At 43.7% G+C, this 13,876-nt stretch overlaps 1 protein-coding gene across 4 annotated transcripts in view; it reads right to left on the bottom strand.

Moving 5' to 3' along the window:
- Positions 1-13,876, bottom strand: part of Ehf (ETS homologous factor) — a 41,642-nt gene that overhangs the window by 15,001 nt on the left and 12,765 nt on the right. For all 4 annotated transcript variants that reach the window (XM_048359807.1, XM_048359810.1, XM_048359808.1 and 1 more), the window contains exon 2: positions 3,375-3,474. In XM_048359807.1, the coding sequence (XP_048215764.1) occupies positions 3,375-3,471 (97 nt within the window). In that variant the 5' untranslated portion in view covers positions 3,472-3,474. The remainder of the gene's footprint in view (positions 1-3,374; positions 3,475-13,876) is intronic.

Raw genomic sequence — 13,876 nt, 5'->3', positions numbered from 1 at the left:
GAAGACTCTTGGCTAACTTCTTGAAGTGATTTGACTTTTGTCTTTTATCTGTGCTGCTCGTTAAGCCCTGTTTGTATTCTACTTCCTAGTCCAGTTGAATTCCTACCTATCTTCCAAAGATGGACAAGTCATCAAGCCATCACCACTTCTCCTAACTTACTTGGATGAATCCAAGAAAGCATGCTTGGGGCTTCTCCCAATGGCTTCTATCATGTTCTGCGTGCCTTTAAAGATCCCTAAGTCCTGCTAACTCATCCTCATATCGCCATTACAAAAACTTCCTCAAAAGCCTTCTATTATACTCACTATGTATTTATTCAAAGGGATGTTTTGTCCAAGAAGAAATAATACAGGATTATGGCAGCACCTCGAGATGTATTCATGAGATTACCAATTCAGATGCCAGTGAAGAATTAAAGTTCATTTAAGTCAATAAACACTGCTGGGCCTGTAGTGTGGTAATTATCTATATGTATTTCTATGTATCTCTTACACTCACTAAAAATATTACTGTCATCCCAAAGTCATGGATGTAGGGACAGGAGGAAAGAGCCAGCCCTGGGGCTAAGTTATAGAACTGAGAGTTCTTACAGTCCCTTCCAAACACAATTCAAGAGAAGGGTTCTTTTTCAAGAAAGGCGAGGAATAGGTCAAGGACAAGGTACATTGTATCCCCTACCAAGCTGAAGCAGGGGAACTGCCACTGGACATGGCACAGACTCAAGATGTGGACCAGAGAAGGAAAGTTACCTGTAAAGAAACTGCCCCTAACTTCCTACAGAGTTATACTGATCAGTACTTTCTCAAACTTCAATGTTACCACAAATCACCAATGAGTGAAGCTCAGATGCACATCAGGACTCAGCAGGCCAAGGGGAAGTCCAAAGTTTCTGCCTTCTTAACAAGCTTCATTGGGATCCTTCTGCTGCTGGGCTGTGAAGTGGCAGGTTGACACAAACTCCCAAAGGCTGAATTCCCATAGCACTTTTGGCCATGCCCTCCATGTCCAAGAACTACCCAATCCCATTTTCTAGTCCAATCCCACTTGTACTCTTCCCTCAAAATCTACCATCTGCTTTCAGAAGCAGCAATGCGGGAGATAAAAAGCATTTGGGGTACACAGGGGACCTGCCATTGGTCCCAGCTGCCATTCCTAACACCTCATAACCAACCAAACATGGCCCTGGACTTTCAGCTTCAGTCCTAAAGAGTATGTCAGCAGTGGGGATAAGAGACATGGATTGGAAACATTTATGACACGTCATTATATAGAACTATTCCAAACTGAACAAAAGCACTGAGCTTAGACTGGAGGTTTTTATCCCCTCTAATTTATTTCATTCCTCCCAAACACAGCTGCTAAAGCATGGGATACACTTTTGTGGCTCCTTTAATCAATGATTCTTTTTTTAACTTAAAATAATTTTGTTGCTCCAACAGTGCAGTTCTGGATTTGCCGAGAAGAAGCAATAAATTTCAATAACCCAGTATTAGGCCTGGCATATAATCTTTTCTGCTCACTTAATATGATCTCCAGTAAAGGCAGTTTCCAAACAGGCACATGATGGCATGTACTTGTCCTCTTTGCTACTTGGGAGATACACATAGGAAAATTAAGGTTTGCGGCCAGCACTGGACAAAACAACAACAACAACAACAAAAAAACAACCCTACAATACTCTATCTGAAAAATAAACAAGCAAATAATAAATTTTAAAAAAGGACTTGGGAGTATAATTCACAGGATGCAGCATCTGCCCAGCTAGTATAAAGTCCTAAAATCAAACCTCAGTACTGCTCATCTCTTATTCATTTAACAAAAAGGCAAGTGTCTGAAGTTGCATCCTGTTCAATGTGTTGGCTGGAGAAAGGTATCTCCCCTAGCAGAGAATTCATCAGATTCCCATGTTTCAGGAGAAACAGAAACTCCAACAAGTTCTGATCTCCATTATTGTGCTTCCTTTCTCCTGCAGTATTGCCAAAACTCAAAGGGTCTTCTAGGCTTCCAGAGCTTAAGAAATAAAATACAAATACAATAAGAGATTGCTGTCTTCAAGGGTCCCCAAATCTGGATCCACAGGATCTCTTTCTCTGTTTGGAAGATTCCTGCTATGTGCCAACAGGGAACCTAAGGCCGGCAACAAAATACATAACTGCCAAGAAAGGCAGCAATTTTGTGGGACAAGTGATGGGAGAAGGCTTCCTGCTCACATTTCCTGTTGTATTTGGCTGGGATTCCAAACTAAGAGAGGTGGGGCCCCACATGGATCAGCCTTTTGTGGGAGAATATAACTCACTTGTTGCCCTCTCACTCCTACTTCTTCGAATCTGCTCACTCACTAAAAAAATGAGCAGCAGTCTCTGGCCAGGGAGATTAGTGGCAGGTGTGGGGCATAATAAATCCCAGAGCTTTCTAGATCCAGTGCTACTGGTCACTCGGCAGTCTGCCTACACAGACCGCCTTCACAGCTGGGTGTGGGGCCCTGGTTTAGCAACTTCATTTCCTTCAGTTTCTGCAGTTAGCCAAGGATTGATCACCTCTCTAAGAATTACCATTAAGTCCTCCCCCCTTTCCATAGTATGTTCCAGACTACAGCACTAAAGGACAACACCTGGTTCCCTTTCATTTTCTCTCCCACTACACATGGAGGTCACTGCAAGACGAACTAGAAAGTTGAAGCTATTACCTTTTGTCCATTTAACTTGCATGTTCACACATGCTTACGTGTTGTGGGGCACACTCATACATACATGCTGTGCCATGAACATAGGCTTCCCCTATCATCTCTCTCTCTCTCTTTCACTGGTGGCATTTGGGATTGAATCCTTATATATGCTTAGCAAATACCCTATCAACAAGCTACCCAGCCACCCCAAAGTATCGGCCCCTTAACTTTAAAGGGCTACACTGGGTTGAATCCAAGGCCTCTCACCTGCCAGACAAGCACCCTACTACTAAGCTATATCCCTAGCCCTCCCCAGCCTGCACCACTGAAAACTTCAACAGGAGGTCTTCCCTTTAGAAATTTCTTCTATCACCCCTAGGACCAAGAGGCCAACCTAGAATCTTGTATTAAAGTAGGAGACAGGAGAACACTGTACAGCCACAGACAGCACCAGAATTATATGTCTTCAGCATGAGGGTAGAGCTCAGTGTTAGCATATGCAAAGCCTTGGATTCAGTCCCCAGAACTTCAAACAAAAATATGGGGGAGTTCCTCCATTCTCTCTGGTCCCTGTGTCCTCACCTAAATAGCATCTGTGGTTTCTGAATGTTCATTTGGGAGGGGCATTAAAGCAAGGAAGGATGCACATGGGCAGTGACACCTAAATCTGCACATGGGCATTGACGCCCACATCTGTGTGGCTCTTACCATTGCACGTGGGGTAGCCGTCTGTCCAGGCTGGCTGCTGGTGAAGGAGGTTGTTGCCTGGGTTGAGATTCATTACACCACTTCCTTCCAGAATCATGATCTGTAAAGGGTCAAACAGCTGGTTCAGGTTCAGTCTGTGCAGTATGGACAAACACCACTGAAGAGTTCCGATTTAAATAGTTAATTTAGAGGAAAACAGAGAGAGAGAGAGAGAGAGAGTCCTTCTCCACATTGCCATAGCCTTTTCAGTAAAAGCAATACTCATGGCAATTAAAAATTTCCAAGTTCCATTTTCATATGCATAAGGCAATTATTTACAGCCACCCATTCATAAATGAATAATCTCTGATCAGGAATGAAGCAGGAGGAAAATACAATACCTGCTCCTAGGGTAAGTCTGGCCAACATCCAAGTTTCTTACAAAAGTGAAAATGCCAAAGAGATTTAAAGTGAAATTTCAATCAATGAAATTTCAGACCCAGCATCCATGTGGGAACTCAGACCAAAATCAGACATTTGGGTTTTTATATATTCAGTGGGTCCCACACCTAGGGCTCCACTAACATTTCCTCAGTTTTGGAGACGGGATAGGCTGGGTATCTAGAGCCTGTGCCATTGTTTAGTAAAGTTCCTTTGATATTTTTGGCTTTATGATCAGATTCGGAATTATTTGGTCTCTCCAACAGACACTTCCTCTTTCTGGCAAAATTAAATGTTGTCTTTATTTTCTAATCTCTAACTTTTCTCCTTTCTATTATGATAAACATTTATCCTTCAATCAATAGACCTGGAGAGACCTGGTGAATTGAGTGGGCTTTGAATCTGTCCTCAAGTTGACTTCTTTGATCTATAGGCTCAGTTTCTCTGTTAAAGGATTCAGAAGAGCTTTCCTCATGCATATGTTTGGAATGTTCCAACAAGGTGGAATTTTTTTATATACTTTAGAAATGTTCCCTTCATTGATCTAACAGGTATGATTTGCCTGCCCCCAAACTGGGCACCCTCCACATTTCTGATCTGGGCCTCAGGGTTATCTACACCCATTCAAAGGAAAGGTAAGCTTTCTCTAGAAGCTTAGTGAGAATTTCCCTGAGGCTGTAAAAGTCATTCGCTCTTTATAAAATGCTGAGGTGGGGACAGAAGTCAATAGCTACAGATCATGGAAATTTTTCTGCCTGTTTGCGGAAATTTTTACATGTTCAGGTGTCACCAATGATCACCAATTGGAATTGTCCCCCTAAGCTTATTCCATATCAACCCTACTCCACCCTACCACCCCTAATCCCACCAGCTCAGCTTCTACCCCTCTGATTCTGTGTTGGACTGGAGGGGGAGAAGATGAACCCTATACTGACTTATTCAACAAATATCCATCAGCCCAATGAAGGGCTGGGCACTGTTTAGGCATAGAGCAGTGATTAAGGGTTGAACCAGGCTAGACACGAACCTTCATGATGAATAGTATGGTCATCATTGTTGTTTGGTAAATAATTAGGCTTAAATCCAGCCTAAGTGGAAGGTGGAGAAGGAAAGATCAGGTAGGAATGGGGGCCCTTGTAACCAGGAATGGCTCCCTGGGTGGGGAAATGGAAGAGTAGGGTTTGGGGTCCTGGTATATCTATTAGGAGAAATTTGAAACTAGAAGAGTCCAGGTCTACTCCAAGCTCTCCTACTTACTAGCCAAAGTTGCTACTAAGCCACCAAGGTTACTTGAACTCATTTCCTTCTATGCCAAGTGCTGATGATCACCTGGAGCCTGGTCATCATGGATTGGAGACCAAATGAATTTGGTACAGAGTAGGTCATAATTAAGTAGGACAGGTGTGACATGAAGAAAGTCACTACCTGACTGGATAGCCTGACCAGAAACAACACTCAACTCCCAGCCTTCCCTCCTGAAAAATGATTCTTGAGTTCCTTTTTGGAAATTTCTGTGATTCTCACCCTCAGAGAAGAAAAAAAAAATCCATCTCAGGTGAAAATTCCCTTTTAAAAAAATATAATAAGTAGGCATGTTCCCTATCAGCTTTCTAGATGAATGCCCTGGAGCTAAGAAATCAGCCTGGGGACTTCAAGGCCAAAGGAAAGCTTGGAGTCTCCAGAAGGGGAGGGTGAAGGAGGGAGAGAAGGCCCAGTCCCTTGTTTGCCCAAGGCTGGGTTCCTTCCTGGCTAGTATTTGCTCCACCACAAGCAGTGGAAAGGTTACTGTTTAACCCTGAAAGAGCTGAAACTCAGAGCCCAGCCTGTTAATAGGAAGGGACTGGCCAATCCTCCAGGCTCCAGGAGGACAGGTGGGGAAAGGCATCTCTAAAAAAAAATTTTTTACAAGGATTTGTCTTCTGGACTGTTGCAACGTGGCTTTTTCAGTGGGAGCAAAAACTGTCCTTGCCCAAACTGGAGCCACTTCCTCACAGAAGGCAGGCACTCATTCCCTGCATGTCAGAATTGGTTCCTATCCCTCCTCCCCTGCTTCACGGAGATGGCGTTGGATTCCAAATCTGCCCAGCCAAAACCTTTCAGGTCCCCACTTCCCCCACCAAGGAAAAAAAATGGGAACACCACTGGACTCAAAGCATTTGCAGGCCCGCAGGAGATTGTGTATGTGGAGAACATAACAGGCAATAATAATACTCTTAAAAAGAGATCTCTAAGTGTCTCAGGCCAAAGCGCAGTATTCACAAGCCCCTTTCCTCAGGAGAGGCAGCCTTTCTTCCCATAACAGTCTAGAAGCATCCAGAACTATTCCCCCACTCACAGAGCAGACTTCAGGAATTCAGGGTTGTCCCCTTCTCCAACCCTCTCCCCAGCATTGCTTCTTGACAGCACCCCCCTTTTCCAGGGGAAAGCTGCCTGTGTGGTGAGGGGCCCTTTTTACAAGGCCAATTAAATGGTTACCACTCATAAAAGAGTTTATGTGGCTTAATCCTCAGTGAGTAAGAGTTCATGAGCTCCCCTAGGCTTGTGAACACAGAAGGTGGAGGCTGGGACTCATAGGGACCCACGGGGACCCACAGGGACCCACAGGGCTTCATCGGGATATGTCCTAGGATGGGCTAGGAGAGCCAAATTCTTTGGCCAAGTCCCACTCCCTCTGGGGCCTCAGTTCAGATACAAATTGGGGAACAGGGGAGACATTTATCCTCCAACAGCCTCTCAGGACAGTTGAGGAGAGTAAATGAGATAATGGATCATAAATCTACCCTGAGAACTGTAAAACAACCTTCTTCTGACCAACACACCCACAACCCCCTTACACTAATAGAGACTTTCCATGGTATGGTGATTGCTTTATGGGATATATAAAAAAGCAACCCTTTTAATTAAAAAGAAGGATTATTTAATGCTCTGTTTTCAGCTCCCTACTTTACCTTCAGTGTAGCTTTTCCGAAGAAGGGAAAAAAAAAAAAGTTGTCCACTACATGAAGTCGATTTTGGAATCTGACAGGCATTGTTGAGATGGTGGGCAAGGAGGAGGCTGATTTCCTCTCAGCCCAAGGGCTGCTTTGAAGGATAAATAATACATTAGGTTTTAAAAGTATCTATCAGGGCTGGGGATATAGCCTAGTGGCAAGAGTGCCTGCCTCGGATACACGAGGCCCTAGGTTCGATTCCCCAGCACCACATATACAGAAAACGGCCAGAAGCGGCGCTGTGGCTCAAGTGGCGGAGTGCTAGCCTTGAGCGGGAAGAAGCCAGGGACAGTGCTCAGGCCCGGAGTCCAAGGCCCAGGACTGGCCAAAAAAAAAAAAAAAAAAGTATCTATCAGCACCTGGCACACATACCCTCAATAAAGGAAGTCACTTTCCTTTCCTTGATGTAAGTAGTCATTCTCTAGATGTTTTACTAACACCTTTTTGTTTCTTTCAGGCCTTGTTCTTCAAAGCCTGAGTAAGGAACACACTTTGCATGTATCAAATATACTGGGGAAAGGATTCTCTTCTTCTATCCTCAGTTCCTCAGCTCTGAGCAAAATCTGAGAGCTGGGGAAATGCCAGGTAGGTAAAAGCAGTTTCTCACCTGGACTTGGTGCTCAATCCTGTAATCCTAACTACTCAAGAGTTGGAGAGGGGGTATGGTATTGTGGTTCAAGGCCATCCTGAGTATAAAAGTTTGAAAGACTACCTCACTCAATGGCTGGCACAGTGGTATGTGTCTATAATCCCAGCTATGTGGAAAGCACAATGGCTGGGCTCAGTGGCCTGCCTGTTACCACCATTGCAGCCCATATCTGCCAGGGCATAAAGTGAGACCATCTATAAACAATAACCAAAGCAAAAATAGAGGCTGGAAGTATAACTTAAGTGGTATAGCGCCTACAGAGCAAGTGCAAGAATTTAACATTAACTCCCAATTTCTATCAATAAAAAGATTTCGTTTTTATTTTATTTATTTTTTATTTATTTTTTTATTTTTGGCCAGTCCTGGGCCTTGAACTCAGGGCCTGAGCACTGTCCCTGGCTTCTTTTTGCTCAAGGCTAGCACTCTGCCACTTGAGTCACAGCACCACTTCTGGCCGTTTTCTGTATATGTGGTGCTGGGGAATCGAACCCAGGGCCTCATGTATACGAGGCAAGCACTCTTGCCACTAGGCCATATCCCCAGCCCCAAGATTTCATTTTTAAAGAAAAGAGAAAGCCAGGCCCCAATGACTCACACATATATGCCTGTATACCTAGCTACTCAGAAAGCTGAAATCTGAGGATCACAGTTCAAACCAGCCTGGCAGGAATGTCCTGCTGAGTCTTATCTCCAATTAACTACCAAAAGCCAGAAGTAGAGCTGTGAGTTAAGTGGTAGAACGCCAGCCTTGAGCAAAAGAGCTCAGAGACAGCTCCCAGACCCTGAGTCCAAGTCCTACAGCTGCAATAATAATAATTAATAATAATAATGATGATGAAAAAGGAATAAGAGTAAGAACAAAAAAGCAGTTTCTCAATGTCCCCACTACTGATTTGGGATTCATTTTTTAAAATTTTTTAAAATTAACACGATATTTATACATATATATGAAGTACAATAGGAGAATTTATACATGTATACAATGTGCAAGAATCAAGCCAGGATAATAACTATTTCCACCTAAAGAGTGTATCATTTCTACAAATTGGGAAATTTTGCACTCTTCTCTCTTAGTTATATTTAGATATATAATAAATTAGCATAGACTGTGTTTACTCTGCTATACTTTAGAACACCAGAACTGATTTCCTCTATCTAACTATATACTAATACCTGTCATTTACCATCTCCCTACCTTTCTCAGCTATAGTGACTACTATTCTACTCTTCATATGTCCTGTGTATGTGTGTGTGCATGTGTGTGTATGTGTGTGCCACATTACTTTATCCACACTTTGGTTGTTTCTACATCTGTGAATCATGCTCCAATAAACATCAGCGTACAGGTGGGACTGTAAAATTCTTTGGAGTAAGGGCTGTGCTATGCATTGTAGGGTATTTAGCAGCATCAATCAACTTTTTCCCATTGGATGGCAGGAGTTCTCCTCCCACCCCAAATGTCTCATACAGCAAACTCAGCCTGGCTGATTGCAGTGGTTAGTAGCAAAGCCTGTGGAGGCAGGCAGCCCAGGCTCTTGATGGTGTGGCAACCTTGGGCTGTCCCTTGGCCTTTCTAAGCTGCTATTTCCTCTCCTGAGAAACAGAATGCATGAGTTCCTACCACACAGGCTTGCTGAGGATTAAACATGTTGGGCTAAGCTGGCCACACAGTGGCTCACATACACCAAAAGCTGTTGCCTAGTCAATGAAGAGGGAGGCCAGTATGATGCAGATCGGAGCTGTCTCCATCTATGCTCAGATAGCTTGTACTCAGGAAATACAGGATAGACGATTACTTGGACTTTTAAAAAACAAAAACACAGGCATACGAGAAAACCTAACTTTATTTCAGACCCAAAGAGGGAAACAAAATATGAATTATACTGAGATTTCAATGAGAAACAATCAGGAGTTAGATGGCTCTATGCCTCCAACCCATACTCCCTCATAATGCCATCCCCTTGAGAGGAGGTGCACCAGAATGACTGTTTAGGGGACAGAAGTTTGCATTATTTAAAGAGCAAGGCACAAGCATGTGACCCAAAAGAAAAAAGCACAGTCCAGAACCTGAAGCACTTCTGGTCCCAACCTATTCTACCATATATAGACAGTAGTCCCTGCAAATGATAAACCATTAGCTCCCTTAGAGAAAATAGGCTACATGAGACTGGCCTGTCTGGAACTTGTTTGAGCAGGAAGAGCTGTCAAGTAGCCATTACCTGTGTCTTGGTGGGTGCCATAGCACCCTCTGTCCCTCACTGCTTCAATGGGTAGTTTTAGATAAACAGGAAGCCTACCACCATGCCCTAAGTGGCTAAGGGCTTTGGTGACTTCTGCATCAGCCATCAAGTGGGCTCCCTTGTGGATCCTTCTTCCAGGCCTTCAAGCTAAGGCTTGTTTCCTTCCCTGCTGGTGACCAGCCATGTCACTAGCACACGAAAGCTGGACTAGAGCAAAGGAAATGAGGCTGGAAAGTTAGGTCTGACTTAAATCTAAAAGAACTCATTGCATCCGCTGGTTGACAACAGCTGTACATAGAGTGAGGTGAAGCCCCAACATACAGCCACTGAACACCACCAAATTGGAGCCTTAAAGACATATCTGATGTGGAAGGAGATTGGGGCTTGGCCTTGTTTTGCTGTCTCCAGACCTTTTCTTTTTCTGTCCCAGTACGGGAGCTTGAACCCAAGATCTGGGGCACTGTCCCTTAACTTTTCCACTCCAGGCTGGTACTCTACTATATGAGCCACAGCTCTGCTTCTTTGAATCTCCATCCTCAGATCTCAGCCTCCTGAGTAGCTAGGAATACACATGAGCCACTAGTGCCTGGCTCCAGAGCTATGTTTTTTATTTTTAATTAGATTTTATTTTTATTTATTTATTTATTTATTTTTGGCCAGTCCTGGGGCTTGGACTCAGGGCCTGAGCACTGTCCCTGGCTTCTCTTTGCTCAAGGCTAACACTCTACCACTTGAGCTACAGCACCACTTCTGGCCGTTTTCCATATATGTGGTGCTGGGGAATTGAACCCAGGGCTTCATGAATATGAGGCAAGCACTCTTGCCACTAGGCCATATCCCCAGCCCAGATTTTATTATTTTTAAGTGGTTGTACAAAGGAGTTACCATTCAACAAATCAGTTTATAAGTGCAATACATATTGATTGATGTCAACCCTTCCATAATTCTCCCCCAATCCTCTCAATCCATTCCCACCCCAATTTTCTTAGTTTCATGGGACATGCGTTGAATATTATGACTGTATTACTCCCCCTCTTCATTCCTCTATCCCCCCTCTCCTTGACCTCCTCCTCACAGCTTTCAAACACCAGTTTCCTGGTATTCATTTGGTTGAGCTGTAAGTTATTTTTTAAGAAACTACACTGCCAATACTACATTTTGGTTAATACATTTCTGTATTTACATACAACCCCATGTGTTTACTTGTACATTTATGAATTGGTTATAGCTTTCACCTCTGAGAGAAAACCTGCATCCTTTGTTTCTCTGGGACTAACTTACTCCTGAGCTATGCTTAAAAGTAGAAAGGGTTGTAACATTGTTGGTGTTGGTAAGTGCTGGAATTTTAGTGCCGTGGCTAAGTTGGTGGACAAGTTGACTGCAGGAAGTTTCTATTCTTTCTACAGACTTGTGTCCCCATGGGACAATCGAGTGAGAAATAATGAGATGATGAGAAATAACGACATGAGGATGACTGGAGTGATGGCAGGATGGATGGGCTGCCTTTGGTATACTCTTGAGGTGCAGCCAGCCTGCATATGGCAGGGAACATGTAATGGTCAAGGAGCCCTGAGCTTTGAAGTCACATGGGTGCCTTGAAAATCCTGGCTTTACCAATCTACTAATGAAGCAAGTCTGGACCTGTCATTTAACATCTCTGGAACCCTGTCTCTCACTTGTAAAATCAATGTGATATGAAAACATTTTTGTATTAGAATGTAATGATGGCTGTTAATTGCTTGGAAAAAGTTTCTGACATCTGATAAGTCCTTGATAAATGCTAGCTAGTTTTTCTTTTGAACATCCAAGGATGAAATTAAAGGCCAAGTTAATTCAGGTCTAACCTCTATCACCTGTGCAATGGTCACTAGTTCCCGCTGCCTAAAGCCAGCTCCAGGTCCCCATGCCCCATCCTGGACGCCTCGGTTACAGATTCACCATTATGGCTGAACTATGAACTGAGGTCTCAGCCCTGTTCACAGAAGCCATGCTCTTCCTCTCTGAATGCAGTGCTTGCCCAAGGAGCTACAAGCCACCTCTCCTGCTCGACATGGCCCAAGACTCCTGAGCACAGCCAAAGGCCACACATCCAAACACTGGAGATAGAAGGCTTCACATTCGTAGGCTCCCCAGCTGCCAGGCCAACAGGGAACACAGCAAGTCTCATGAGAACCTGGCAGAGTGGCCCAGGGGTTCCCCACAAGGTCCACCTGCACAGGAAGTGCTGTTAAGCTTAGGACTGGGGGTTGGCGAATAGATACAGAAGAGTGAGAGGAAAGAGATGCCCCTTGGACTCCAGCAGAGTGCTGGCATGATGCAGCTCAAACCCCAGCAGGCTCTGCCCAGTCTCTAGACTCCTAATAAGCCAAGCAATTGCTCAACTGATTTCTCCTGAAAAAGAAGAGCTCCTCCTCCTCCTCCTCCTTCCCCTCCTCCTCCTTCTCCTCCCCCTCCTCCTCTTGTTCCTCTTAGTTTTCCAGAGAACCTTTTGGGAGAGAGGAATGAACACACTCCCACCTGCTCAGATGGCAGGTCTTTCTTTTGTTTAGCTGTAAAACTAATGATTATGCTTCTCCAAGGAAGGCCTATTGAACACTTCAAATGTCCCAGCTCAGTGCTATGCATTCTCAAGTGCATTATCTCAGTCAGTATAATGACAGATGGCCTGTCTGAGGCTCACTGAGGCTAGGTAATTTGGTCAAGGTCACACAGCTTAGCCAGAACTGGTGCTAGACAATGAACTATACAACTTGTGCGTGGGGATGGAAGGGAAAACCTAAGAGAGAATGTGGGAATGGGGTGACATTGTCTAAAAAGAAATATACTCTTTACATGACATATAACTGTAACCTCTCTGTACATCACCTTTATTCTAACAATTAAATAATTTTTAAAAGTTGGAGCTAGAAAAGAATTCAAACTCAGAACGTCTACCAATAAACCTCAGCTACTCTCTGTACCAAGAAAAGGGTGTTTTTGCAGAGAAGAAAGTCCCCTCAGCGTCAATGTCCCCTTATTCCATCTCCCATGCCCGGTCACAGCATCACACTATGTCATTTGCTGCCTTATCAAGCTTGTATACAAACATACACACATCTTAGATACCTATATAAGGTGAACGCTTGCCTATGACTCAAGTTATTTTCACTTTAAACTTGGGAACACACTGGCCCATCATTATTTGTGCTTTTCCCAAATCAGATCTTTGGCCAAAGAGTATAGTTTGCTCTTGTCACAAGACTGATGGTTCACTGGAAAGTTCAGCAAGGCTGGCATCTTTATTCCCTGTCCCCAGCCCTGGGGGAATAAGAGTCAAGGTCATGGTGTGCTTTTCTCCCTGCTCCCTTGTTTGGTCTGCCACATCATCCCCAAACTGCCACAGAACTAGCTGCCACAGGACATTTTCACCCCTTAAGCCAGAAGAGCAATTAGATCTTTCAAATGATTACTTTTGTGATGACATCCAGACCCATGTCAGTCTTTAAGCAAAGTTACCAGCAGGTGAATCCACGGATTCAGGGTGTTTGCCCTAAGGATGTCACAACAACTCACTGACTTCCTGCTCCAGGATGACTGTCATGTCAAAGGACTACCCCCCCCCATCCAGGAAAAAAGAAGAAATAAAGAAAATCCACATATGTGTGAAATGTAGTTTTATAGAATATAGACAATAATTTGTGTATTTACCCATGAATCAAAATGTGAATCAAGCGTGGGGAATGTATTTGATCCTCTTAGGATTACATCATAGGGAATTTCATACCTTCACACTGTGCTTGAAACAGGCATTTCATGTTCCTGGGGGCCACATCTGAAGTCTTATTCCTAGGGTTTCAAGTGTTTTCATGGCTCATAATGCTATAATGAAAGAACAAGTCTGGTCCCATTATAAGTATATTTTATTGACTGTAAGTCATTAGGAAATATACATATCATGCTGATCTTTATCATCCTTGGTGCCAGACTGAGACAAGATGGCACATACTGACAGTGGCAGGCACCAAAGTTGATGGAAAGATGAGATTGCCTTAAGTAACCTGCTCGGCCTTTGTCAATCTCAACATTGATCCAATCAAGTCTAGGATAAGCTTTGAATCATTAAAGGTCATGGTTTCTTCAAACCTTAGTAGAAATGATGGCACTTTCTGTGTACCAAAACTACACATCCACTTTGTGTTCTGCTTATATTCTGTGGGCCTCAAG

Source organism: Perognathus longimembris, chromosome 13, assembly GCF_023159225.1.
Source record: "Perognathus longimembris pacificus isolate PPM17 chromosome 13, ASM2315922v1, whole genome shotgun sequence".
NCBI lineage: Eukaryota > Metazoa > Chordata > Mammalia > Rodentia > Heteromyidae > Perognathus > Perognathus longimembris.
Note: the sequence above shows the minus strand (reverse complement) of the source record. Positions and strands in the feature narration are given on the sequence as shown.